The sequence below is a fragment of the Phyllosticta citriasiana genome (genome assembly GCF_038021145.1).
Source record: "Phyllosticta citriasiana strain CBS 120426 chromosome Unknown IWZ02scaffold_7, whole genome shotgun sequence".
Taxonomy (NCBI): Eukaryota; Fungi; Ascomycota; class Dothideomycetes; order Botryosphaeriales; family Phyllostictaceae; genus Phyllosticta; species Phyllosticta citriasiana.
Genome location: NW_027117284.1, coordinates 2,106,195 through 2,131,931, shown reverse-complemented (window position 1 = coordinate 2,131,931; position 25,737 = coordinate 2,106,195). Strand labels below are relative to the sequence as shown.

At 55.2% G+C, this 25,737-nt stretch overlaps 11 protein-coding genes across 11 annotated transcripts; 5 read left to right on the top strand and 6 right to left on the bottom strand.

Annotated features, from left to right (window-relative positions):
• Nucleotides 1–538: 538 nt before the first annotated feature.
• IWZ02DRAFT_287863 (uncharacterized protein) lies at nucleotides 539–1,605 on the bottom strand. Its single transcript, XM_066763732.1, has 2 exons — nucleotides 1,357–1,605; nucleotides 539–1,288 (listed from the first exon to the last, which is right to left on the bottom strand). Exons 1-2 carry the CDS (start codon nucleotides 1,546–1,548, stop codon nucleotides 707–709), a joined length of 774 nt encoding a protein of 257 aa, XP_066622741.1. The 5' UTR covers nucleotides 1,549–1,605; the 3' UTR covers nucleotides 539–706.
• IWZ02DRAFT_453644 (uncharacterized protein) lies at nucleotides 1,515–3,094 on the top strand. Its single transcript, XM_066767667.1, has 4 exons — nucleotides 1,515–1,793; nucleotides 1,935–2,307; nucleotides 2,334–2,439; nucleotides 2,556–3,094. The coding sequence occupies exons 1-4, from the start codon at nucleotides 1,708–1,710 to the stop codon at nucleotides 2,744–2,746; spliced, it is 756 nt and encodes a 251-aa protein (XP_066622740.1). The 5' UTR covers nucleotides 1,515–1,707; the 3' UTR covers nucleotides 2,747–3,094.
• A 7-nt stretch (nucleotides 3,095–3,101) lies between these two features.
• Nucleotides 3,102–5,875, bottom strand: IWZ02DRAFT_453643 (FAD binding domain-containing protein). The gene is given in 11 exon segments (XM_066767666.1): nucleotides 3,102–3,769; nucleotides 3,789–4,122; nucleotides 4,178–4,327; nucleotides 4,391–4,525; nucleotides 4,554–4,654; nucleotides 4,709–4,714; nucleotides 4,743–5,223; nucleotides 5,271–5,472; nucleotides 5,528–5,699; nucleotides 5,818–5,821; nucleotides 5,833–5,875. The coding sequence occupies 9 exon segments, from the start codon at nucleotides 5,563–5,565 to the stop codon at nucleotides 3,264–3,266; spliced, it is 1,953 nt and encodes a 650-aa protein (XP_066622739.1). The 5' UTR covers nucleotides 5,566–5,699; nucleotides 5,818–5,821; nucleotides 5,833–5,875; the 3' UTR covers nucleotides 3,102–3,263.
• Nucleotides 5,876–5,939: 64 nt separating this feature from the next.
• On the bottom strand, nucleotides 5,940–7,557 carry IWZ02DRAFT_453642 (AN1 zinc finger protein). Its single transcript, XM_066767665.1, has 4 exons — nucleotides 7,229–7,557; nucleotides 6,848–7,181; nucleotides 6,704–6,821; nucleotides 5,940–6,666 (listed from the first exon to the last, which is right to left on the bottom strand). The coding sequence occupies exons 1-4, from the start codon at nucleotides 7,372–7,374 to the stop codon at nucleotides 6,383–6,385; spliced, it is 882 nt and encodes a 293-aa protein (XP_066622738.1). The 5' UTR covers nucleotides 7,375–7,557; the 3' UTR covers nucleotides 5,940–6,382.
• A 340-nt stretch (nucleotides 7,558–7,897) lies between these two features.
• IWZ02DRAFT_453641 (uncharacterized protein) lies at nucleotides 7,898–9,029 on the bottom strand (the record flags this gene model as incomplete). Its single annotated transcript, XM_066767664.1, has 4 exons — nucleotides 7,898–8,602; nucleotides 8,649–8,709; nucleotides 8,738–8,891; nucleotides 8,914–9,029. The coding sequence occupies 4 exons, from the start codon at nucleotides 9,027–9,029 to the stop codon at nucleotides 8,289–8,291; spliced, it is 645 nt and encodes a 214-aa protein (XP_066622737.1). The 3' UTR covers nucleotides 7,898–8,288.
• Nucleotides 9,030–9,357: 328 nt separating this feature from the next.
• Nucleotides 9,358–12,183, top strand: IWZ02DRAFT_520570 (adaptin N terminal region-domain-containing protein; the record flags this gene model as incomplete). Its single annotated transcript, XM_066770771.1, has 8 exons — nucleotides 9,358–9,395; nucleotides 9,456–9,791; nucleotides 9,848–9,923; nucleotides 9,979–10,343; nucleotides 10,392–10,581; nucleotides 10,623–10,819; nucleotides 10,867–10,995; nucleotides 11,022–12,183. The coding sequence occupies 8 exons, from the start codon at nucleotides 9,358–9,360 to the stop codon at nucleotides 11,923–11,925; spliced, it is 2,235 nt and encodes a 744-aa protein (XP_066622736.1). The 3' UTR covers nucleotides 11,926–12,183.
• Nucleotides 12,108–12,981, top strand: IWZ02DRAFT_287734 (uncharacterized protein). The gene has a single exon (XM_066763730.1). The coding sequence runs from the start codon at nucleotides 12,290–12,292 to the stop codon at nucleotides 12,749–12,751; it is 462 nt and encodes a 153-aa protein (XP_066622735.1). The 5' UTR covers nucleotides 12,108–12,289; the 3' UTR covers nucleotides 12,752–12,981.
• On the top strand, nucleotides 12,982–14,796 carry IWZ02DRAFT_287766 (uncharacterized protein). Its single transcript, XM_066763731.1, has 3 exons — nucleotides 12,982–13,508; nucleotides 13,562–14,101; nucleotides 14,551–14,796. Exons 1-3 carry the CDS (start codon nucleotides 13,212–13,214, stop codon nucleotides 14,731–14,733), a joined length of 1,020 nt encoding a protein of 339 aa, XP_066622734.1. The 5' UTR covers nucleotides 12,982–13,211; the 3' UTR covers nucleotides 14,734–14,796.
• A 2,047-nt stretch (nucleotides 14,797–16,843) lies between these two features.
• Nucleotides 16,844–20,869, bottom strand: IWZ02DRAFT_433776 (uncharacterized protein; the record flags this gene model as incomplete). Its single annotated transcript, XM_066766320.1, has 4 exons — nucleotides 16,844–17,833; nucleotides 17,890–20,508; nucleotides 20,558–20,648; nucleotides 20,703–20,869. 4 exons carry the CDS (start codon nucleotides 20,867–20,869, stop codon nucleotides 16,844–16,846), a joined length of 3,867 nt encoding a protein of 1,288 aa, XP_066622733.1.
• A 479-nt stretch (nucleotides 20,870–21,348) lies between these two features.
• Nucleotides 21,349–23,117, top strand: IWZ02DRAFT_520562 (acyl-CoA dehydrogenase/oxidase; the record flags this gene model as incomplete). Its single annotated transcript, XM_066770770.1, has 7 exons — nucleotides 21,349–21,543; nucleotides 21,573–21,751; nucleotides 21,803–21,932; nucleotides 21,982–22,067; nucleotides 22,115–22,430; nucleotides 22,482–22,805; nucleotides 22,858–23,117. 7 exons carry the CDS (start codon nucleotides 21,349–21,351, stop codon nucleotides 23,008–23,010), a joined length of 1,383 nt encoding a protein of 460 aa, XP_066622732.1. The 3' UTR covers nucleotides 23,011–23,117.
• Nucleotides 23,118–24,264: 1,147 nt separating this feature from the next.
• IWZ02DRAFT_433774 (peptidase family S58) lies at nucleotides 24,265–25,533 on the bottom strand (the record flags this gene model as incomplete). Its single annotated transcript, XM_066766319.1, has 1 exon — nucleotides 24,265–25,533. One exon carries the CDS (start codon nucleotides 25,531–25,533, stop codon nucleotides 24,265–24,267), a length of 1,269 nt encoding a protein of 422 aa, XP_066622731.1.
• Between the last annotated feature and the right edge of the window lie 204 nt (nucleotides 25,534–25,737).

Sequence of the window (25,737 nt, the reverse complement as noted above, 5' to 3'; positions counted from 1 at the left end):
GAATCGCAATCAATATTTAATTTTGTCTCGTTTTACTTTTGCGCTTTCTGGAATTTTTTCCCTTCCATTCTATTTGGGCTTTTTAATCATTCGTGGTTGCAGTTTTGCGCGTGAAGAAGAAGGAGAAGAAGAAGAAGAAGAAGAAGAAGAAGACCCGAAGAATCATCGCGATAGGTATTGTGTCAAAGCAACGATTAGCCTGCCATTTTCGCCACGACCATCACCATCACAGCACAAAGCTCTGTACCGTTGAGTCCGCGCAATCAATCGGTTGAGAGCCACACGAGCCATCGTCATTGGCCAATCGCTGTCGCCGTGGCGTGCGCCTGCAGGGCGTGGCTGTGTAAGCTGCCGTGCTGCTGCGGTGGTGTAGAGAGAGGGCTAATGCAGAAGCGTTGAGCCTGTCAGTGCGAGTTTCACTCTGCGGAGGAGCATGTGAGTGGGTGCCTGGACGTTTCCTTGTTACTTTGGGGCATGGAGAAGAGGGGAGATGGAAAAGTAGAGAGAAGTTTGGAGATTAAGGGGCTAAGGGGTAGTTGTGTGGTGGTGTTTTAGCAGCACGCGCCGGCCCGGGTTCGGTTGAAGCGGCGGGCGGTGGCGAGGGCATCGGGTTCGTTTCGTTTGTCTGTTTGCAAGACGCCCGCACCGCGCCGCGCCGTTTCTGTCAACCGCATTTTTCTTTCGGGTCGCCGCGTTTCGTTCCCGTTTAGATGGACAGAGCTAGCACGTCGTCTTTTCCTTTGGAGTAGGAGGAGTACACAGGAGTAAGGTAAGTAGTCCAAGAATCGACAGGCAACCACCACGGCCGCGCTCGACCGACCGACTGACTGGTCAATTTTCCAAGCCGCTGAAGGAACAAAGGAATGCGCGCGTGGGCCCCCTTCGAGGCGGCGGGCGTGCTGTCAGTGGCTGATGGCGTCCACCCGCGAGCGGCGCCAAAGGCTGGCGGTGGTGGTGGGTGGCACAAGTACCTGACAAAGTGCGGGGGCGGCGTTCTCGTTGCGCGGCACCATGGTAAAGTGGAAGAATTCCGTGCTCCCTGTGGCCTACAATCATGTACGTGGGCTTCTTGTTGTTGCTTGGTTGTTGTTGTTGATGATGATGATGATGATGATGCGAAGTCGGGCCCGGTCCAGACAGAGGTCGACGTGGCCGTGAGCGGTTTACGGCATGGATGTGGGTCCCCGCTGTTCTTGCGAGGGACGCCAGACGTGCGTGACATGATGATGGAGAGCGAGGAGAGCAAGGCGGAGAGAGAGAGAGAGGGAGCTTGGGGCGTTGGTGTGCTCTAGAGGTAGGTGTAAGAGGACGAGCTTGATTGGAGCTTGCACCTTGATGCTGGAACCTCTCACTCACATCACCTCTGCTCAGCCAGGCCATGATGGCATCAGGATTTTTGCATGATGTGATGATTCCTTGGGAATTGCCAAGCCATCGAAAAGCTGCTGCTGCTGCTCCTGTCTTCGTCATCCCGCCCGCTTCGCTTCGTCCGTGCCTAGTCCAACCACCATGGCCGACAACAACAGCTTTGTCACGCGCCTCCACCATGCGTACACTCGGGTACCGCACACCTTGCCCCCTCTTCCCTCTCCCTCTCCCTCTCCCTCTCTCCCCGTCTCCTCCTTCTCCCTCTCCTCTCTCTCTTATCTCCCTTCTCTCCTCTATCCCTCTCTCCCCACCGCAATTGAGTCGCCCTAGCAAGCAAAAATGCCTCTAGCCAACCCATTCACAGGCCCACGAGGAGCAACTCGCGCCGCGCCGTCAACACCCCACAAGGTCCTGACGGCCATTTCGTACCTGCGGCGCCTCATCACCTACCATCTACTACACCTTTTGCAGCGTCCACACGAAGGCAAGCATGCCCCGCCGCACCATTTGGGGCCAGAATGAACGCCCACCCGTCGCCCTTTGCCCTCAACTCGCGTCATCGTGAGCATCTACTGGTACGTCCAACATCTTGCCACCTCAAATTCCCGCCAGCCAACTAACCCTCTCCACAGGATCGTCCTCTTCATCCTCCAAATCGGATACTCGTGGCACCTCTACCGCGCAACGCCGTCTACGTCCGCCGCAGCCGCCAACGTCGGCTCGCACTTTGTAACGTCGAACCTGCTGCTCTTCGGCTTCGTCCACCTGTGGGTGCGGTCGCACTTCTGGCTGGCGCTGCTGCTGCTCGTCATCAACTTCTTCAACCTGTCGGCGGCCTACTTCCGCCACAGCACCACGCCGCGCTTCATCCACATCCCCGTCGTCAGCGGCCCGCTGGCCTGGAACTTTGTCGCCCTGTACTGGGTCGGCGCCGTCGCCGTCCACGCCCACAATTTGCCTGCCAGGATCGTTGCCAACATTTCGTCTGGGGCATTCTTGTCTATGGCCTCTTTTTCCTCGTGGCGTACAAGGACTACACCATTGGCTTTGAGTTGAGCATTTTGGCTGCTGGTACGTTCGTCTTTTCTCCTTCCTCCCCACCCACAACTCTCCATCTCAACCCCCCCCCCCCCCCCCCCCCCCCCCCCCCCCCCCCCCCAACCCTAACTAACACTTGTGGAAAACAGCCCTCGGCGTCGCCCAATTCTTCACCAAAGTCATCGCCTTCCAGTGGATCTTCGCCTTCGTCATCATGGCCCTGCTCTTCGTCACGTCCGTCGCCGTCGCCGTGCCCGGCGTCCTCGGCCGCGACCCGTTCAAGCGTGGCGAAATTGTCTCCGAGGACCGCGAGCGCGCTCCCCTGCTGGCCGACAACTAGAGAAAAGCTCGGCTGCCACTGCTCATTTCATGAGTATGATGTGTACTGCGTGCATACTCTGCTCAAGATGGGGACACCAATGGCGAGTGATGGTGTAATGGGAATCATCTCTCTCTCTCTCTCTCTCTCTCTCTCTCGTTGGCGAAAAATTGAATTGAAAGGAATTTAATGGCATTGGCATTGCGATATGAGATATGAATAGGAAGCGACTCATTGTGTGAAGCATCATGGCGTAGGGAAGGGAAGGGAAGGGAAGGGATAGAGACGCGGTGGTGGCATTGGAAATGTAGCATTCGATCGACTCCTCTGCTCTACTACGTCGTAGGTAATGAACAGGAAGAAGACTCAGGCTGATCCATGGACTGACTGAAGTGAGGTGGATGGCAGAGATGACGTACCTCCCTACTGCTGCACACCTAAGGAAGGTAGGTAGCCTGCCGTGCTCCTGCTTCCCTAGGTCACTCCCTCCCGCCAGCTCACCACACCACACCACACCACACCAAAACCCCATACCTACCTACCAAACCCTCAACACACCCCTCAAAAACGCCCTCAACCCCCCTCCTCCCTCCACCGCCACCGCCTCCTCCACATCCCCAACCCACGCAACAACCTGATCCGGCCGCACCACCACAACAGCGCCCCTCTCCCCATCTATCCCCAACCCCTCATACGCGCGATCCCACCCCTCATGGTAGCTCGGCGCATCGCACCACACGCGCTCGTAATCCCAGCCCCTCTGCTCGTCAAACGGATGCAGGATGGCCGGGAAATGCTGCAGCAGCTCCACGTCCTCGCGCGGCGCGCTGTGGATGGTCAGGACTTGCAGCGGCGCGGTGGATGTGTTGAGTGCGATGTTGGGGGGCGTGAAGGTGCGGAGGAGACCGCTTTCGAGGGCGCGGCAGAAAGCGCGCACGCGCTCGCTCTGCGCCGGCGCGACCATGTTGCCGGCGAAGAGCAGGATGCGGAAGGGGGGGCTGGGGCCGGCACTGGGGAGCAGGGCGTGCAGGTGCAGCGGCAGCGCTGACGCCTGATTGACGACTTTGTAGCTGGGGATGCGCGTGCCGATGGGGAGGCGCGTGGCCAGGGGGGGAGCGCGGCGCCGGGGGGATGAGCTTCGGCGGGGGATGATTGGCGTGCGGTGTCGAGGGGGGCGCTTCGGCGGCGGGCAGCGCGTCATGCGGGATACTGATGAGAGCGGAGGGTTCGTACGTGACGCTGAGACCGGACGTGAAAAGGGCATTTTGGTCGAAGGCGGCGCGTAGATCGGCCATGCTGACGCCTTCTTTGTCGGCGATGTCGCGGGCCGGCCGCCCCGTGAAGAGGCGCGAGAATTGGTGGTCGAAGGCGATCAGCTGGTTGGCGATGGCGCGGCGCTCGGGGCTGTAGGTTGACAGGAGCGATGTCCGCGTTGCGCTGAGGCTTTTGCACCGTCAGGGCCAGCTTCCAGCCTAGGTTGTAGCCGTCGGCCATGCTGACGTTCATGCCTTGGCCGGCTTTGGGCGAGTGCGTGTGCACGGCGTCGCCGGCAAGGAAAATGCGATTGTGCAGGGAGAACGAGGGGGATACGCGTTGGCCGATCTGTGGTGTGGCGGTTAGCATCAGGGGAATTCAGGGGGGAAGGGGGAGGGCGGAGTTAAGCACCTGGTACGCAGTCCACCAGTCGCAGTAGTTGTAGCGCAGCTGGTACGGACTGAGAATTTTCTGGGCTGCCTTGAAGATGATGTCGGGCGTGATCTTGGAGCGGTCGGCGCGTCCGCTGGCAGCGTCGGGCACGATCTCTTTGAGTTGGGATGTACAGACGCACGAGACCGCGTTCGCGTGGAATCACCATCAGCGTGCCCTGGTCGGCACTGTGGATTATGCAGCGCTGGCGGATATCGGGGAAGTCGGTGATGGGAATGATGTCTGCGTGTTGAGGTCAGAAAAGTGTTCATTGATGCTGTAATTCTCGCCACTTACCAAGAACTCCCCAGATAAAGTCCGTCGCTTCAACCCTGCATCTCGAATCCCAACTGCCTCCTGGTCCAGCTGTGTGCGCCATCACAGCCAACCACGTATTTGGCCTTGAGCACCTCCTCCGTGCCGCCCATTTCACGATTCTTCCTGATCAAGTCGTCTGTGTCGTCCGGTGACAGGTTGCTGCGATACAAACCATCGCCATTCGTCACCCCCTCCGACGTCAGCTTGACCTGCTTAGGCATGGCCTCCTCGTCCGTCAAGTGCCGCAGCTTGACAGTGATAGGATAGGCATCTTCGTCCTCGACCTGCGCCTCGTCGACATCCAGCGACATGGGCAGCACGCCGCGCTCCACCTCAATGTCCGAGTGCTCCTTCATGTGATCCAGGAAGAAACGCTCGATCCGGCCCTGCTGCAGCACGCACTCGGTGAAGCGCGAGATGCTGGGCGGCGTGTCGGGGCACACGCGGTCTGACCGACGAATCTGGCCATCAGCGCCCGGGTTCCACATGCAAATCTGCTTGCTGTTAGCAGCTGTAGATGTGTGCGAAGCTGTCAACATGCCTCTAGCATGTGGTTCGCCTCTTTCCATGCTCGATCCGCGAAGCCGAAGCTGTCAAATATTTCAAGGCTGCGGCATTGCAGACCGTCGGCTTGCCCAGTAAAGATTTTGGTGCCTCGCTTGTCGACGATGCGCGTCTTGATGCCGCTGCGTGCCATCCAGGCCGCCGTCATAAGGCCCGCTGGCCCAGCACCTATGATCAGCCTGTCGGGTCATCAGTAGAGATCCATGCGTGTTGGTAGAGTCGAAGAAAACTCACACATCGCATGTGGACTCTGGCGTCTCGGTCACAGTCATCTTGAACAAAAAGCAACAGTAGTCCTCCGAGACGAGGGTTCAATGGGCTAGTGTAGCACGGCTGCGATGCGAGCAGGCGACGCCGCCATATATAACAGAGATAGACTCCATCGTGTTAGGTGCAGGCCCAAGAAGAAACGTCTGTGTAGCGGCATCGACAAATCGGTCAGCTACTGCGGGGACGTTGGCTGGGGGGTTGTCCGAGGGACAGGGTCCACGACTGGGGTGGGGGACATCCATGGCAGGGATATGACGTATTGACCGTACCTACTTAGCTCATCTTTACAAAGCCGCAGCGACCAGAGGTTGCCGATCCAGTGGGTCAATGTTGCTCACGTAAAGTAGCGGATGCTGAGCAATTCGATTCGCAGTCCTTTGCTGTAGATTTTGGAAGTGTGCAAGTGCATTTCTGCTATTGTATGCTTACAAATGCTGACAGTAGTGCGAACAGAACATCCGTGGTAGACAGCAATTTAGAATCAAACAATGAAATATATCCGAAAGGGGTATCCTTCTCCAATCCTCCATACGCCGGTGAATGATTACATCCTCAAGTCCTGCTAGGATTAATGGATGGATGGAATGGCTGAGATTCGGGTAATTCCGAATGCTTCTACACAGTCTGCTGCAGATTCCGAAACGGTCTAAATCCGACCATCTGTACCGCAACACATTGTGAGTTTGCAAGCATGACGAGCAATGTGGTCGAATCATCATGAGCCGTGGTGGACTGCGTCGGATTTACAGTCCGATGCATGCGACTCATCTACTGTCTTAGAATGCCCACAACTGTCTTCTGAGCAGCAAAGCAATGTCTCTATGCTTCGATCAAATCCGGGACTGGCGGACCTACTCCTCGGAGGAGCACGATGGTGTTTCCGGTCTGGCACGCTTTGCCAATCTTTTCGCTGAAATCTAGCAGCCTACCTCCTTCTACGTGGAAGACTCGCAGCCTGTCCTTTTCTCCTCCGCCGCGGTTGTTGACATTTTCGACCTGCAGCTCCTTGGCCGCCATGTCGAGTATCCTGCCGACGCTCCATCTCGACGTTGTAAAAGAAGTTGCCCGTCGGATATTTAGCGGGTTGGTTGTGTCGGCAGATGCTTCCACGTGGAGATATACGCGCTTCTCTGGAGAAACTTTGGGCATCGCCCTGGGCCGTCTTTTTGAGGGTGTTGATAGCGGCTGCCCGTGCCGCAGGCGAGTTGGTTTTTGGCCCGAAAGACGTCTTCTTGGCCGTCTCTGACACGGCGGCCTTCTTGCTTGCGGCCCCAGGCTCTCAACTTCTCCAGCGCCGCCAACCCTTTCTCCTTGGATGTTCCGCCTGGTCGTGCGCCGAGTGGAGTCAGCTTGGGCGCAATCATGCTCCTCGCGCATTCTATGCTTCAGGCAGTATTGTCGGTTGCAGTCCGGACAATGTATTCCAGGGGCGAGAGAGGTATTGATCAAGGTCTTGCAAACGGGAGAGGAGCATTGTTGCTCGTGGTTGAGGATGTTCGGTCTAGGAGCGGAGGAGACGGAGGATGGTGTGGACGAGGCTTCGCGTCTTGAGCGTGCCCATGCGACGGCCTTGCTGCACTTGTGAGTAGTCTCGGTGCGGTGGTCGAGGCAAAAGGTCCTACGTCAGGTTAGATGGTCTGTGGTCGAAGGAGAGGCGCCGCTTACCCTTTGCAGCTTTCGCATTTGAAAGGCAGAAAGTCTAGCTGGTGGCAGAATGCCATCTGGCAATGAGCGCCAATAGCTTCCACGTCGCCGACGGACATAGTGGTATAGCTCTGTGGATTGTCTCCGGGGGGTGTTGCGGAGGCCATCGCGGAGGAGTTCGTCCTGGTATTTATAAGTTTGTCAAACGAGTGGCTCGGAACAGCGTAGTAGTGAGAGACAAGAAGGTAGAGATTGCGCAGTTATTCCAAGGCAGCCAAGTCTGCGTAATCATTAAGAGTTGGAATCTGCGAGAATGAGGCGCAAGTCAGCCAAGCGCATCGACGGCCGTGGGGACTCAGGCAGAGTCGGGCAGGCAGTCCGGGAGCGTTGATCCCGATATCCGCCCGTGAAGACCGAGCACGGTCTCCCTCGTCTCGTCCCGACTTGCCCTTGTTGAACTGCACGAAAAGTCGAGCCGACTGCTTCTCTTCACTCTTAACTATTTCAATTCCAGGAAAAAGTTTTTCAAATGTCGATGAATAGCTCTCATAATACTACAGTAATTTCGGCGCACTCAACTTCAGAGTCTGGTGGCAGACCACAGAATGCTTAGTCTATTGATATGCCTGTTTTTTCCGTTCTTCCTCCACGTACGACCACAGCAGGTAGAAAACTCGGACCCCGTCCGCTCTTCCATAGATAAGCTACCTTGCGGCCGATTAGTAGTTGCGTGGGTGACCAGCAGCGAATCCCGGCTGTTGTACGTTTTGTTTTTGCTTTTTGCGGCTAGGAGGGGTGGGTCCCTTGGTCGGTGTGTCTCTCGGCTCGAGCTAGAATGGCGTTAACGTTGGAGCTGTTGTCCTTTTGCTGGAAGTCTCCTAGTCGTCCGGATAGAGTAAGCTGCAAGCTTGGGATATTGTCAAAAGCAGAGCGGGATATTCATTGCCTGTCTTTTGATGGTGCAAAATGAAGAGAGCTCCTTTTGGCCTGACATTTCTGTCGTAATCTCATGTTCGTGCTCGAATTGAACGTACGACTGCAATTCAACATGCCTCTCAACACCATGCTCTTGATGACAACCTCATTGCAAAGCCCAACCTTGGAACGAAGCTCTCTCCAGAGGCTCTCTTTCTGCTTCCCATGCCAGCCAGTCACTCCGCGTCGTAGGCAACAGTCCCATCTTGTTGACTTTCCATATACCCAAAGCCAGCCCGCGAGACAGTTGGTGGCGACGAATACCGAGCTTGACGCCCAACAGACGAGACGAGGTTCCAGGGGTCTCAAAGTTGCAAAAGTTGCGATTGATGTTGAATAGCGCCGTGATGGGGTTCTTGAAGAGCATAAAAACCATCATGATGGAAAATATTTGGAGAGAGTTGCCCGTCATGTACATGCCTGCTTTATCAGTGACTGCTCGCAAAAAGCTCGACTTGCAACTTGCCAATGGCGTTCATGGGCAAGCTCTTTGCCGGAGCGATAGCCAGCTCCCACGCCTTCTTCAGCTTCAAGGTGTCCATTTCCTCAGCCGACGGAGGTTTCCTTGCGGAGCCTTGTCCTTGGGGTTGCGCGTTGTTTGTTCGGGGCCGTGTATCCTGGAGGATCGGGTATGTTTGAGTTTTTGGATGGCGCGGGAGCCTTGGAGTTGAGGTCGAGGACCCATTGCGGCGGCGGTGGGGGGAGAAACCTGGAGCGTCGCCATGGTCTACGACTTTCGAATGGTTTCTAGCGCACGCGTCGAGTGATGAAGGTGTGTCAAGTCGGAGGTGACGTGCAGCGGACGGAGATTGCCCGGGCGGTGGTGTCGAGCGCGGAGATTAGTCATTGCCAGTGAGTGCCGGGTGCGTCCGCAGGGGAGAGGGGCAACGATTAACATTGATTACCCCAGGCCGGCCCCTTCTCACCATCACAAGAGCTCCATCGTCTTCCCACTCAACAGCCCGTACCTCCAAATTATCCCTACCTGACCTATCGCCGCTCCAGTAATGGCCGTTCGGGTCGACAACCTTTTCCGATAACCTTGTAAAATCGCGGCAACATCAAACAAGGGCATTCAACGCGCAGCCGCATCGGATTGGCGGAGCACAGGATCAAGCCTCGTTGGGGAGAGCAGCAGCACATGCATGACGACGTCTCTTCACTAGCAGAGAATCATGAGTACAAGCGGCCAAGATGCAAAGCTCTTTGCGAGGTAAGTTTAAGCACTGCTCCCTACTCCATGGCGCCTCGCTGCTTCCTCACAACTCCCAAGCCCAACCCCCGCACAGCTTCCCGCGAAGCGGCTCTTGCCCGTCCTCTTCTCCGACCTTTTGTCGCTCCATGAAAGCATCAACATGACTACAGCCATGATGATCATACCTGCTTTCGTCTACAATGGCCCTGGCTCACTCAACAAACAACAGGGCAAGGTTGCCGAGTTGCGCCTCGAGCTCCAGAGCGGCGGCAAAAAGGATAAAAACCACTCGGCCAAGAAGATTGCGCTAAAGAAGATTGTCGCGAACATGACCATGAGCAACAACGACATGGTCGCCCTGTTCCCGGACATTGTCAACTGCATGAACATTCCGAGTCTCGAGATCAAGAAGATGTTAGTATAGGACAGATGGGGATAAGCAACGGGACATGGCACTGATGGACGCTCAGGTGTTTTCTCTACCTGGTCAACTACGCGCGCATCAAGCCAGAGGTCGCGCTCAAGGCGTTGCCCATCATTGTTAATGTCAGTATATGCAGAAATGTTCCTTGGTGGCATTGGACGCTAATCGGTGGCGCAGGACATGGAGGACAACAATCCACTCGTGCGCGCCCTTGCCCTGCGGACCATTTCCTACATCCACGTTCGCGAATTCGTTGAAGCAACCGTAAACCCTCTCAAGGCACTCCTCAAGGACGGCGACCCATACGTGCGCAAGACTGCTGCCTTTTGCGTCGCAAAGCTTTACGATCATGACCGACATTTGGTGGAGCATTCAGATCTGATCGAAAGGCTGAATGGAATGCTGAGGGATGAAAATCCAACCGTGGTATCCAGTGGACTGGCATCACTCATGGACATCTGGGAAAGGAGCGAAAACATCAAACTTACAATCGACTACCCGAGCGCTTCAAAAATAATCCAGATTCTGCCTGATTGCTCAGAGTAATGCCCCCCTGCACCTCCAAAAAGCAACACATTAACACTCCACAGATGGGGCCAAACGTACATCCTCGAAGCCATGATGAACTACATACCGCACGACACTGGCGAAGCTGCCCTTCTCGCAGAGCGCATCGCTCCCCGGCTTTCACACTCCAACTCGGCCGTTGTATTGACGTGCATAAGGGTCATTCTTTATCTCATGAACTACATTCAGACCAAAAGGTCATCTCCTCACTTTGTAATAAGCTTTCTCCACCACTCGTTACTCTTCTATCCAAGGGCCCTGAGATTCAATACCTTGCTCTTCGTAACGCGCTGTTGATCTTGCAACGGCGCCCAGAGGTTCTCCGCAACGACATTCGGGTGTTCTTTTGCAAATACAATGACCCCATTTACGTCAAGGTGACCAAGCTGGAGCTGATTTTCATGCTTGCGACGGAGAAGAACATTAATGAGGTGTTGACCGAGTTGCGCGAGTAAGCAAACTCCTGGAGACTTTTGAGTATTACGCTGAACATCACAGGTACGCCACTGAGATTGATGTCGACTTTGTTCGCAAGTCTGTGCGGGCAATTGGCAAACTTGCTATCAAAATCGAGCCCGCCGCGCGACTTTGCATCAACACGCTCCTCGAACTGGTCGCGACCAAGGTGTCATACATTGTACAGGAAGCAACAGTGGTCATCCGAAACATTTTCCGCAAGTACCCCAACCAATACGAGTCTATAATCTCGACGCTATGCGAAAACTTGATTCTCTCGACGAACCCGAAGCAAAGGCGGCCATGATTTGGGTCATTGGGCAATACGCAGACCGCATCGACAACTCAGACGTCCTCTTGGATGACTTTTTGTATACCTTTGCCGATGAGCCGCACGAAGTACAATTGGCCTTGTTGACGGCCACGGTCAAGCTTTTCATTCAGAGACCAACAAAGGGCCAAGAGCTCGTTCCCAAGGTCTTGAAATGGGCGACAGAGGAGACAGATAACCCTGATTTGCGCGACCGTGGATACATGTACTGGCGTTTGCTTTCCTCGGACCCAGCAATTGCAAGAAAGGTTGTCATGGGCGACAAGCCAGCAATAACGGCCGAGTCAGAGAAACTTGACCCCGCTACGCTCGAGGAAATGTGCCTGAATGTCGGCACCCTGGCCACCGTGTACCTGAAGCCCGTTCAGCAAGTCTTCCGTTCCGCAAGACCAAGACGCCTGGCCGAGAGCCCAGCTTTGCAGCGTCACACTCTCCCGACTGTCCAGGCGGCTGCCGATGCTCAGAAACGCACCAACACGGTCACTCCTGGATCTCTGGACACTTTGGCGGCCGGTTTCGTTTCGGCGCCGGTGACGGCCAACACCAACGGCGGAAACATGGCGTCAGCAGTAGACGCTGCAGACCTCTACTTTGCAGGGGTCGGAACTCAACAGATGGCCAACATGAACTTGGGCAACGGAGGTGAATTTGGCGGCAACAGTCCAGTTGTTGGATCGCAGTCGAATATGTACGTTGTGAACCAGAACCAGCCGCAGCAAGTCTACCAACCGGCCGTGGGGACCGGTAACGGTGATTTGCTACTCCTTTGAGAAGCATTCGCAAGCGAGAAGAGGTGGAGATGGCACCAGGTCTGCAAACGGGAAAGTCCGTGCGGGGTGTCTGGGAGGGAGTTATGCGGCATTGGCGCTTGAGTGAGGTGGGTACGTCTTTCATGGGTGGAGTGTTCATGTTGACTTGTCATTGGTTTCCATAGACACTTTGGTAGGGCTTCGCAATTGAGGTGATCTACTCAAAGTCGTACTGCGCTGCATTGAATGACATCTTGGTCGGCGGTACCTGGGCTGGAATATATTGCGTAGAGCGCCACGATAAGTTGGCGTCGTGCCGACCTTTTCTTTGCTCGGTTACCATTCTCGTCCATCAGATCATCAGGCCTTCTCGAGCTCATGCACAATGGGGATCCTGGACAGCAGCGATTATGTCCTTCCACCTCTGGATATGTGGATGGGTTTTACTAAGCGGCGAGGAAACAGGACGAAGGCCTTTTCCTTTAATCCTGTGGCCTTTTTGAGGATCCAAGAGGAAGGGCAAGATGTTGATTTGACGTCTCCATTGCAGCTGATGAATTCCGACCACTGCAGGTGTGTGTGCATGGACCAAAATAGCATCGGACCCGAAGCAGGAACATTCCAAGCGAACGACGCGGAGAGCGGCCCGTCCCACCCACTCAGTCGTTGGTCTTCTCCATGCCAACCACTCAACTTCCATTTCGCAAGAAACTCGAGCAATGCATTTCAAATATATGGCAGAATGCCACCCAGACCAGGCACATCCGGCATCGAGAAGCCGCAGGTGGGTGGCTGGGAAAGAAGTTGCTTTGCCGAAACCCTTTCTGTTCGGGTGGCTTCCACTTGACCACACAGTCAGACACGCAGTCGGCTCACAGCGTGATACCACTCAAGGTCGGCAATTGCACGCGCTGGGCGGAGGCTCGCGAATTGGGCGGCGCTGCGTGCAGGACAAGGTGGATACCAGCCGCTGGGGGCGGTTTTGACGAAACGGCGCAGCAGCACGGCCTGGAATCGACTTCGCCCGGGCACCTGATGATGTGTCTAGGCCCCGTGCGAGGCTGATTTCTGGTGGCCAGAAAACCCCCCAAGGATGCCCAGCCAGTCTCTGCCTACGACGTGCGATTTGCGGCTCAGCACAGTGCGACCATTTACATCGCAAGGGGGCGGCGCGTCATCACGATATATCGCGGCTTTGCAGCTGCAATCCTTCAATCCTCCACCGCACGCCTCTTTCTCTCTCTCTCGCTGCTACCAGTCGCCCGCGATTATATCCCGCATGCGCTGTCTTTTCTCATGCCGACAGAATGACGGCCTCAAACCCTGTGTATACAGCAATGTATCCGTCCAGGCCCGGACGCTTTTCAATCTCCAAGTTCTTGTACTGGACCTGCGTCATTCTCATCGGAGTCATGTCGCCCGCGGTCCTTGGTCTAATCGCCCATATCCTCGTCAAAGTACACGATGTTCAGGATATCCATCGCACCAGCTCATACGTCATTCTCTTTAGCGCCGCAGTCGGAGCTGTGGATGGCTTCATCTTCACGGTGCTCGGCTTGATGGGCAAAGACTTCCACTGGAGGGCCAACATCACTGGCAAAAAGGTAACTGACTGACGCATTTCACCAGCGCAAAGGTCAAGTCTGACAATACACAGTATGAGAGCTTTCGACTCCGGATCCCGGCCATCGGCGCTTTCATTGCATTTGGTGCAATCATTCGCTCCATAGCCGTAACAAGCTATGCGCAATACGACTACTACGATGCCCAAGGGAAGATTGCCAATTGGACTGACCAGCACCTCGGGGAGGACACACGCTACATGACGCCCGAGCTTTGGTTGTGTCACAACGGAACAGCTTCTTCGACGGCGTGCCTAGAAGGAGAAGGAGCCCGGTGGTTGACAGTGCCCCTCGCGCTGCTCAGCTGCATGATATTTTGCTTGATCCTCTGGATATGGCGCCGGGGCAACATGGAAGCCGCAGGATTCATCCGCACGCGGGAAAACATGTCGCGGCCGAGCGAATCAACCCTGGAAGAAGGCCACACGACTCCCATGAGTCTGAAAGAAGACTCCTCCGAGGCAGCGCGGCCCGCCGAACTACACTACCAGCACGTGAATGAGCTGGAAGAGACGGAGATTCATGAAATGGACGGCTGTCCTGCGCAGCAGCGGTCTTCGAGCCCCAAAACGAACGCATCAAACCCTCCACCGGTGGAAGAACCGCATCCACGCTTTTCGTGGGAGGACACGGCGAAGACGCCCGCTGCCGCCGAATCCCACTCTCGGTTCTCGTGGGAAGGCATGGCCAAGTCGCCAACAGTGTCGCCGCTGACCGAAACGCACAATCAATCGCAAAGCCGGCGCACGCACCGCGATCGCGAAAACAACACTACAAACGGGGCTGGTGGCAGCAACACCAGCCACGGACCTTCTTGGCATCATGACGACAGCGACGACGTGCCGGAGTGGTGGAGAGACTGATAATCTGGATCTACCTAAGTGGCTGCTGGACCTTGGGGGGGGGGGGTGGGGGGGGGGGGGGGGGGGGGGGGGGGGGGGGGGGGGGGGGGAGGGGGGGGCGGGAAGAAAAAAGCACCCAAAAATAACAACAATCATGCACCCCTGGAAGAGGCAGGTGGGCTGGCCGATCAGCACAACGCGTGGCTGGGCTGGGAGGCCAGGACTCGTCACTTCAACGCTGCGAATCGCATCACATCGCAGCATGCGTCTTCTTGATTTGCTGGTTGGCTGGCTGGCTTGCTGCTTTTCGTTTCTGGGCAGATTGGTCCTCGCTGCAAGCCAGTGGGCATTTGGAAAGGCAATAAGCAAACGGATCCCCCCCCCCGGGCGACCGGCTGATTGACCAACCACGCGGCGGCATCGACTTGCGACGCTATTAACGTGTGGCGATCTATGCCTGCGAGAGTATCATCGCAAGAGCGGTCAGTCAGTCACGGTGCAGACAGAGAGAGGGGAAAGGAACTTTCGGCGCGTGCACAGAGCGCAACAATAAACAAAAGACAATGATCGCCAAAACAGCATTTGCCGCGAACAAGAGCTGAGCTGGCTGGGGCTGCAAAGATTGAACACCAGCACCTTTTAGTCCCCCAGCCAGGACCATGGGAGGCAGACAAGACAGACAGACAGACAGACCTGCTGGGGGCCATTTTTAAACTCGGCTAAATCGAGAGAACTACCACCTCGTCCTCCCTCCTGCAGACTACCTATTAGCCACTGTCGGAAATTCGTAAATCGCACAAGGTCTGAGTTGTAACCATGTGTAGGTAGCACTCGCTCCCTTCTTCGCAGCCAAGTACATACGGCATGACGACAGCGTTGTGGCACATGCACTGCACCGGACCGTACCAGCCTTGCTACAAAATTTACTCTACCTGCCTGGTAACTCTGCACTGCTCCAAGAGCAACCAAGGTAGAACGCATTCAAATAGCAGCAGGGGCCGACGGCCGCAACGCAGTCAGTCAATCAGTCAATACGAGGTAACCAAGCCAAGACGGCGGCGCTGAACACCAACCAGATTCTTTCGGCCCCCCTTTCTTCACTGGCTGTCGAGCTTGGGACGACGGTTTCTTCGCCTCGGACCCCACGCCCAAACGGTGACGAAGCTCTGTTACATTTACACCCATCCACCTACCCGCTCTCACTCTTTCTCTCTCCATCAGCCACAGTGTGAGGGAAACGCACGATTGCTGCGCGGTAGGTGAGGAGGAGGTACCGCACCCAGACAGACAGGCAACGACGGGACCCGCGCGTCATCATCATCGTCATCGTCATCGCATCTTCGCATCTTCGCATCTTCGCATCCTCCCCCAGTCTTCTCCGTTTCTGCATTTTACGTTTTCATGGAAAAGTTGGTGCGGATATGTAGCTTGGTTGGTGAGACTATGTAGTAGAGAGGGTAATGAGACACAAAGACGGATACACCCCAACCAAACTGAACAAGATCCCTTGAGAATATCGTCGGTGAGGATGTGACTGACAAGGTACGTCAAGTCTTGAGTTACTACTGCTACTCTGTCTATCTGTCTGGTGGTACGCACGATGGTAAGCAACAGATTTCAACCGCGATCTGACTTCACCACCGCCTTGCCTTTCGAGCCATGGTGAAGTAACTTGCATCGTTGATTGGCGCTTCTACTGCATCACATAAAGGAAGGACAGGGATAGATAGACTATACAGATCTCCTTCCAAGCTCCAAAAGCAGACGGCAGGAAGTCCTCTTCCCCTACCTCCCTTGACCAGCCAGTGTCGTATCGTATCTCTTACAAAATAATAACCAAGGCAAATACATCGTCGGCCTCGGTCCTCCAGCAGGTACCTAGCCAGCCGTCAATCGCTCCGGAACGCTCAACACAAGCAATCAATCAACCAAGCAGACAGAGTACTCAATGCACAAAATGGCAGAAGGACTTGTTACATCTCAACTACCAACCAACCAACCCAATCCAACCCAACCCAACCCTCTCCTCTCATGAGGCTAGCTCCATGCCATGCCATGCATAAGCTACCTACCAAGCAATCGCGACTCTACTGCTTTTCTCTACATCAAGGCACAGACAGAAGAGGCAACAAACAGCGCGAATGGATTGAGAGCAAGCGAACAAGCACGTGTATGGGAAGCCGGAAGAAGAAGGAAAAGAAGAAGAAAAAGAAGAAGAAAGACCCTAAACGCCAACCAGCCAGCCAGACAGCAGTAATAGTGGTGGTGGTATGCCAAGAAGGGGTGAGTGGTCGTCGGTGTGAGAGAATAAGTGATAGCCATGTTCCCTTTCGAGCTCTCGTCAAACGCCTGCAAACGCCGTGAGTTTCTTCCCAAACCCAGATGCAACAACGCAAAAGAAGAACAGACGGACAGACAGGACGGCGAAAAGTTCTTGTAATCGTCATCACCACCAAGGAATCATCGCTCTGCCAATTACGAAGCATTACCATACGTCCAACCGCCATCCTTCATCATGCGCTCGCGCGCCTCGCGATCCTTCTTTCTCTCGTCCTCGGTTAGTCGGTCGTTGCCGCTCCAGTTGGCCGAGCTGGTCCGCTCCCTGAAGCGCTTGTGGCGCTCCTTGTTCTTGAAAATCTCCTCCATCTGCAGCGGCGCGATGGGTCCAAAGACTTCCATCGGGTCCACGAGCTGCTGTTGCGTGAGAAGATCTCGCAGCGCCGGCGAGTTGACCCAGCTCGGAGCCCTGAAGCCCGCAGCTTCCGAGTCCGAGTCCTCATCTTCCGAGTCGGTTGCGATTTCGGGAAGCTCGGGCGTGGGGAAGTGCGGGGAGGCGGTCTTGACAGTCGTTGTGGCTGTTTTGCCCATTGGTGTCTTGAAGGTTTGCTGGCTGGAGGATCCGGCGGTAGAAGAAGCCGGGGGGTCAGCAAAGGGAATCTTTGCCTTTGAGATAGTGGCCATGTCATTGGGGTGACCACCTGGTCTGCTGTGCGCAGCATGGTGCTGTGCCGTTACCGTTTGCTTCAACATAGAAGAAGCCTGAGTATGAGAACCCGAAGCGGCAGACATATAGCCTTGGGAGTATTTATTCGGGCCGTCCTTGGCCTTGTCGATGACGGACATGATGCGTTCACGCTCGGGGTAAAGCTTGCGGACGTTGGATTGACGGATAGGCGGTGCCATCATGGAACGCCTGGCATCCGTCGTCTCCTCGTCCTCGTCCGTCTTGCGTCGCTTGGCGTCGAGACGCTGGAAAGTAGGAGGATTGCGTTGCACCTGCGGGCGAGAGACGGTCTCCTCCTCGTCCGGCTGAAAGACTCTTTTCGCGGGTTTGGCGGGATTCACAGGACGGTTGAGGCTAAAATCCTGGACTGTGTTCATCCTCGACACAGGCCTTGCTCCGGCCATGTCCCCCCTAGGATGGGACTGGAGAGTCTTGGACTTTTCGTGCTGCAGTTGCGTGGCCTGACAAGGTTAATATCAAATTCACAATCGCAATCGAGATTGAGCAATTGACTTACTAGGTCATTTGCCTGCCTACTCGCGGCTTGAGATCGCATCTGCTCCTGCTTCCTAGCCTCCGCAGCCAGCGCCTGTCTGTTTGCAGCGCGCTTGGCCTCCTGAGCGCGCTTCTGCTCCTCGGCTTTCCGCTGAGCTTCAGCCCGGCGCTCCTCTTCAGCTCGGCGCCTTTCTTCTTCCGCTTTGCGACGGTCCTCTTCGGCTTTGGCCAATTTAGCCGCGCGTTGCTGCTCAATCTGGCGTTTCTTCTCGGCCTTGCGCTGGGCCTCGCGCTCCTCCTTCTCCTTATTCTTAGCTGCAAGAGCCAGAGAATTCGGTTTGGCGACAGGGGCGCTCGATGGTCCTATACTCCTGCTGAACGAATTCGTGGTTGATTCGGCAGCCGGCTTCGAGGTGGGAGCAAGAGTCCCATGCAGAGACTTGGACAAATCTGCATTTGTAGGCTGGCCCCTGTGGGAACCGAGACCAACCTTGATGTGAGTTCTGGGCTTGGGAATAGACTCCTTGCTGGGCTTCACAAGCCTGCTTCTTGGTTCCTTCGGCTTCTGTGTTCCAGTCGTAGATTGAGACTTTGTCGCTTGTGGGGCCGGTGCCTCGTCCTCCGACATTGGCTCTTCCTCATTATCAGCAGCAGGCTCAACACGACCGGTTGCACCAATCCGAGAATTGGCAGCCATTTCCTTTCCAGACTTGGCAGCTTGCTTTTCCTTGTGGGCAGTCTCTGCAGCTCTTTTCCTTTCCTGCTCCCGTAGCTTCTCAAGCTCTTCCTCTGCTCGTTTCTTCTCCTGAGCCTCTCTTTCCTTTTGCCTCTCCTCACGCTCAAAAGACGCGCGAGTTCTTCGTACAGGAGTCTCGGTTGGGGCTTGGCGGTGAGCCGGAGGAGCAGTGTTAACCGGCTTATCAAAAACAGAGGACAGAGGACGGCGGGGACTTGAGACCTCTTCCATAGGCGGCGCATTTTGCTTAAGACGCATGGTTGCAGGTGAAAGAGCCTCCATCTTTGCCTGAGCACTGACACCAGCACTACTGGCAAAAATGCTCTTCGCAGACTTTAAAACGGAGTAAAACTTGCTCTTTGCGCTTTGGGTCCCCTCTGTAGCCCTCTGAGGAGACCCAAAGGGTGTACTAGCGTCGGCAGGCACGCCAAAGTCGGAAGCGCAGTCGGAACTACGACGCCGCTGGGGGTCCTTTGCAGCGACCTTGGCTGGCGACTGGTAATCGGGGACAGTCTTGGACCTAGAAAGGCCCAGTTCCGCCTCCGCTGGAGAACCTGCTGACGATAATGGACGATCGGTTTCTTCCGGCAAGTCCTCGTTCAGCGCACCGATACTCGACTTGTCACGGACATCTTCCATAACATCCACAGATTGGCTCTTGCGCAGGACCGGACGTTGTGGAGGCAGCGGCTTCGAAACTGGTGCGATCCAGTCATCATCATCCTCTTCCTGGGTCTCTGGGACTGGGCTAGGCTCCTTCGCCTGAGAGTTCTTGGCCTTCTCCGCAACCTCGCTTGTTTCCACGACAGGCAGCTGAGGGTAATTTGGCTCCTGGGATCCAATAGAAGGGATGGATTTTGACGATCTGGGTTCCTTGGGTTGGGCAAGCATATTAATGCGTTCGTGCAGACGTTGGGTTGAGGTCTTGCTGTGCAACTTGGAAGCCTCGAGTTCCTCAGGCTCGACCACCGATTGCTCTGCTTCATCTTCAGCAGCACCTTGAGGAATAGCATGCGATCCACCAAGGCTTTTACCGCCGGTGAGCCTACCAATGTAGCTGTTGCGCACTCCCGCCTGACTGATCCGTGAGCCTTGGCTACCCATGCTCTTCTTCAACGGTTCCCGGGCCGGAAGCGCTGAAAATGTGATGCTACTTTTGCGGAAAAACGGTTTTTCGGGGCTCGACTGCTCCGAGGGCGTCCTTGCACCGTCGACCTCCATTTCTTCTGGTAGCATGTCTCCGATGGATTGCTCTTCGGGCTCTACGGGCTCTTCAGAGTCTTCGGGTTCATCAGCCTCCTCGACCACCTCTTCGATCGGTTCTTCTTCCGCCTGCTCTGCACGCATGATTGAATTGAGTGCCGATGCCGTATGGTCTCCGACGCTGTACTGCGGCGATTTCTGCGTCGACTTTTCTTGAGGAAGTGGAGATTCGTCCGGTTGTGTCGGGACCAAATCCATTTCTTCTTCCTGGGCGGACATGTTTTCCTCGTCGCTTTCTTCCTTGGATGGTGTCGCATTCGCGTTTTCTTCTTGGTCTTGGACGTTTTCGGCCGCTGATACAAATGACGCTGACGGCGATTTTGTGTTCATGTTCATTTCGGGTTGCTTGAGTGGAGATGATCGAGGAGGCTTTGCGGGGCTTTCCTTTCTTGGGCTGGCCACTGCTACATCTTCATGTTCAACTTCCATTTCATCCTCCGTCATTCCATGGTAGCCAGAGTCTCCAGGACGCATTGGGTACGTGGTATTATTTACTTCGGATGCGGACTGGGATGGTGGCGGCATGGTGGAGGGCTCGGGGTCTTCGGCGATTTGGATCTCTTCAACCTGCTTGTAAAACTGGGTTTGGGGAGCTGGGCTAGGCGGAACGGCGAGATTTGGTGCGAAAATATCGGTCAATGGCTACAGTGGAGTTAGTCGCTACACTCGAGACTCGAAATCCGGTACGTACTGCTCTTATTTCCATCGGATTCTTCTTGCGAACGGTGCGAGGAGTCTTTCCTCGCAGCTTTCCAGGAGTTTTGAACACATCTGCAACGTTTCTAAGAGACATTTATTAGTCGAAAAAATCAAAAGAGATGGATGTTTGCGCATACACTTGGTTCTGGCTGAAGATGTCTGCCATGTGTTCATTCAACCATTCGAGTTCATTGCGAACAGAGTAAGAAAACTCCTCAGCCTCCTGCTCCACAAACTGATCGACCTGCTGTCGCTCGCTCAAAATCCATGGCGCAGAGCCAACGGCGACCTTGTTGCGTGACATGTCCACGGTGTCGGATGGGAGGTGAAGCGCTTCACAAGATGGAGGCGCTGGTCGACGCGTCGTCGAAGGGTGACGGCGTGGCGATCGGGAAGGGCGAAAGAATGCGGATGCGACTATGGGGACATGGCCATGCGTGATTCGCAATCGCTGATGGATTATGCGGCGGTTGCTGGGTGGTGAGCGATGTCGAGGTTCGTTGTTTGGGCGAGTCTGCCGACCAAAACAAAGCCAAGGCCAGCGCGCTAACCATCCATTCGCACGTGACCGCCAAGACCCCGCCACACCTCTCGTTCTTCCGTTCCGGAAAAGGCATCACCTCCATCATGACGACACTTCGACTGACATGTCCGACATCGGACCAGACGGGAATAATCACTGCATCTACCTTATTACCATCCCGTCTCCTATGATAGTTTTCTGTGCTTCTCCAATCCAAGAAAGATCACTGCACTTTCATCTTCGAGTTTCCAATTGACACCATGGCAGCAACCATTCTCAGTTCTTCTCGAGCTTCCTTTAGGCGTCTTACAAGAATACCATTTCCATCAATTGCAGCATATCCCCGCAACTTCTCTGTTACTCCCCGTCGCCCACTCATGCAAACCGAGGGCTTCTCTGACGACCAAATGAGCGTCAGAGAAGCCATCTCCAAGATTTGCTCCAACTTCCCAGATGTATGCAACGTCTTCTCGACATGTCACAGCTTGGAATTGACCACGTGAAGGAGTATTGGGCTGAACGTGACGAAACGGGGGAATATCCCCACGAGCTCCATGCTGCCCTGGCGAAAGACGGTTGGATTGGCGTAGCGCTTCCTGAAGAGCTTGGAGGCGCCGGCCTGGGAATATCTGAAGCCACCATGATGCTACAGACCATCGCCGAGTATGTCGACCGCTTTGAGGTCTGAGATGAGCAACTCGAACCAATCTGAAGAGGGAGATGTCAACGAGAGGACTTGCTCGGAAAGGCTCCTAAGAGAAATCAACAGAAGCTGATATTGCACAGGAGCGGCGCCGGGATAGCAGGTGCTCAATCCATACATGCAAATGTCTATGCGACACAGGTATAAATGAATTTGACTGTAAAAATCAGAGCTCATCTGACGTCTACAGCCCGTGGCCAAGTTCGCCAGTCCCGAGCAGCGGCAGCGAATGCTGTCCAAGCTGATTTCCGGCGAAGCACGCACATGTTTCGGAGTGTAAGGGGAGCCCATCGTCCTCAGTCGACATGACCTCACGAGACCAGAACAGAGCCAAACACGGGCCTCGAAACCAACAAGCTGCAAACTTTTGCAAAGCGTGACGGCGACTCGTACTTAGTCTCGGGCCAAAAGATTTGGATATCCTCGGCGCAGGTGGCCACCAAGATGATCCTGCTGGCACGCACAGAAGCCGGCATCTCGCTCTTCTTCGTCGACTTTGACAAGACGAAGCCCGGTCTGGAACTGCGCAAGATCAAGAAAATGGGCGGCAGAGCCGTCGACGCCAATGAAGTGTTTTTCGACAACTACCGCATCCCAGCCGACAGCTTAATTGGCAAAGAAGGCGAAGGCTTCAAAATGGTGCGTCACACACCTGACTGATCCCAAGAATGACGCATCTCACACAAGCAGGTCCTCCACGGCCTCAACGCCGAGCGTTGCCTCCTCGCAGGCGAAGCGCTCGGCCTGGGCTACGCGGCGCTCAAGCGCGCGACTAAATACGCTCGCGAGCGCGTCGTCTTTGGCCGGCCAATCGGCATGAATCAAGGCATCCAGCACCCTCTGGCATCCGCGTACATGAACCTCGAAGCGGCCAAGCACGCAACGTGCCACGCGACGCGCCTCTACGACAAGAGCCGCAGCGATTCGAGCATCACTCGCACGGCGGTGGGCGTTGCTTGCAACTCGGCCAAATACCTGGCCGCCGAGGCGTCGTTCAAGGCGTGTGAGACGGCGGTACGTTTGGTCGATATCATGCTGTTGTGGGAATTGATACTGACTTTGATAGGTGCTCACGCACGGCGGAATGGGATACGCTCAGGAGTACCATGTTGAGCGCTACTTGAGGGAATGTTTCGTGCCTCGCATCGCTCCCGTCAGCCGAGAGATGATTCTGAACTTTGTGGGTGAGAAGGCTTTGGGCTTGCCCAAGAGCTATTGATAGCTACTTTGCAATTCTTTTCTGCTGCACGAGTCCCTGATCTTTGCACCTCCTTAATCCCTTGATCGCTCAAGCAATAGCAACACGTGCAAGAAGCAAACGACTTAAAAAGCGTACAAATCAACTAAAAAAGAACAAAAGAAAAGACAAAACCCAAAATCTCGAGAAAAAAAAAGGGTTAATCAATACAGCAAAACAGACTGGTACTGTCACGTCAACGCTGCGACGGAGCAATAGTCAAACTGGGATGCGGAGAAGGATTGCATCGCATCCGTTGTTGCTTTACGCACAATGACGATGACGACGCCGACGCCGACAGACGACGCGGAAGCAGGAAAAGGGTACCTAGGCAGGTAGGCAGGCCGTGTGACCACCCCGATGGAGAACGGACGGAGAAAGTGAGGGGTGTGGAGTGCGTTAGCGAGACTGCGGGGCAGCGTGGAGGAGGGAGGTGTAGATGTGGTAGCACAGGTAGGTAGGCAATGTAGGGTTGCGGGGGAAAGGACATGCTGTGTCGACTGACCGACCTACCGATCGAAGCGACCGACCGACCGACTGAGTGTCTGCACTAGAGGCACGGATATTTTGAAACTTCAGATTACAAGAGAAAATGAAAATAGATCTCTTGAACGTTGCGGTTCTTTGGTGGTTAATATTGCTACGACTACAACAAATAAAGAGAAAAAAAAAAAAAAAAAAAAGCTCAAATATTCACCACCCACTTCACGCCCCCAGGTCCAACATAACTCAACACATCCAACCAACCAAGCAGCCAGCCAGCACCGTCTTCTTACCTTATCTTACCTCACTACTTACCTCACTTGTGGTTACCTGCCTAAGCCAAGCTTCGGGGCGGCGCCGCACGCCATGAATGACACGAGCCTTCATTTGTCGAACCAAGCATTGCGCCAATGTCTTGCCATCCAGCCAGGCGCACGCGGGACGGGCCGCGCGCGCCTGCGCTTTGTCAGAGATTGGGTTGGGTTGGCGGGAGGAAGCTGAGCTGAGCTGAGCTGAGCTGAGGGATGAGATGGGATGGTTGATGGAATAGGTGGATGAATGAGGGAGTGAATGAGTGTCGTTTGGTGAAAGCCAAAGTGCACAGGAGGAGTCGCTGGAAAGAGTGAAGAGGCCAGGCAGGTAGACTTGGTTGGGTTTGTGCTTTTGAGCAGTCACTTTTCTACCTCTACATGTACCGATGTGTGACCAGCTCCACACATGCAATCAGCTCAAAAAGCTTCGGTGACTTTTGGCCTACGTGTACTTTTTCATGAGTTCCTTGACCCTCTCCAACGGCAGCGCCTCGACGCTCCTCCCTCCAAGCCCCGTCATGCTCTCAGCCATGCACAAGGCATTCAGGATAGCCTCCTCAACCGCATCAGCAGTAGCCTCGAACAGCGGATTGATCGTCTGGTCGTCGACGACACGGACGCCCAATTCCCGCGGCATCCAGGGGTCCGTGGCTGTCTGGACCGGAATCTCATTCGCGGTGCTAAAGGCGAGGAAGATGTCGCCGGAGGGGTTGTGGGCATTGCCGCTGACGCGCGCCAGGCCCAGAGACGCACGCTTTGCCAGGCGCTGCAGTTGCAGGGGATGCAGCGGGGCGTCGGTGGCCAGGATGATGATGATGGAGCCGTCCTTTTTGTCCTTGTGCGCGGCGATGGTGGATAAGTTTGCGGCGCGCCCCTTTTGTGCTTGATCTTGTGGAGATGGTGATGATTCGGGCTGCTTATGTGCGGCGGCTTGGGCTTCCTCTTCCAGCAGCCGGCCGATAGGTGCGCCCGCAATGCGAAAATCTCGCATTCTGCCGTAATTGGCTTGGACGAGGACGCCTAAGGTGTAGGACGCTGTGGGGCCCTCGGCGGAGTTGTGGGGAGCGGAGGTGGAGGCGGAGGCGGACGAGGCAAGATCAGCGGCCGTGATGATGCGGCTGGAGGTGCCTGTACCGCCTTTGAACCAGTGTGCAATCATACCCGTACCACCGCCCGTATTGCCCTCTGGCACTGGGTCTGCACTTGCATTGGAAATGCCTTGGACAATGTGATCGGGCTTGACTGCCATTGCCGACACGTCGTTGAGGATTCCGTCGTACGTTTCGCCGACGACGGGCAGCATGAACCAATCTGCTTCTCCATTTTCCTTGTTGCGATAATGCTGGATACAGTACTCGTAGATGCCTTGGTAAGCGGCCCCAACCGAGAAGCTGTTTGTCAAGACGATTGGCGAGTGCAGCAGACCCGTCTCTCCAATCCAATGGGAACCCGTCAATTCGCCAGAGCCATTGAGACGAAAGATGCCCGAGTAGCACGCTTGGTGGAAAAAGTCGGCTCGAGGGAGGATGGTTGTCACTCCGGTGTTGACGGGGCCATGAGCAGAGTTTGCCGATTCGAAGATGGATTGTGCATGGCAAAGAACTCCTGGGACGTCTGTCAGAGAGTTTTTGGGGCCAGGAGAAAAGCGGCCGAGATAGAGATCAGGCAGAGCTGAGCGCACGCGGCAGCGGGGTGAAGATGAAGTAGTCATGACGAAAGTGAGGGTTCAAAGATGATTGTCGACAACTTCAGGCCCAGCGATTAAACGACTGGGGAATGCCATTGCGATGGCTCTTTGGTTTAAACTGTCCTTTTGGTCAGAGTCACCGTAAACACTCATGGAGTCACCGCAGTCGCTATCTCGAGGTTCCCACTTGGTGACCGGGTTCGAAAATGAACGAAGGCATCGGAGGAT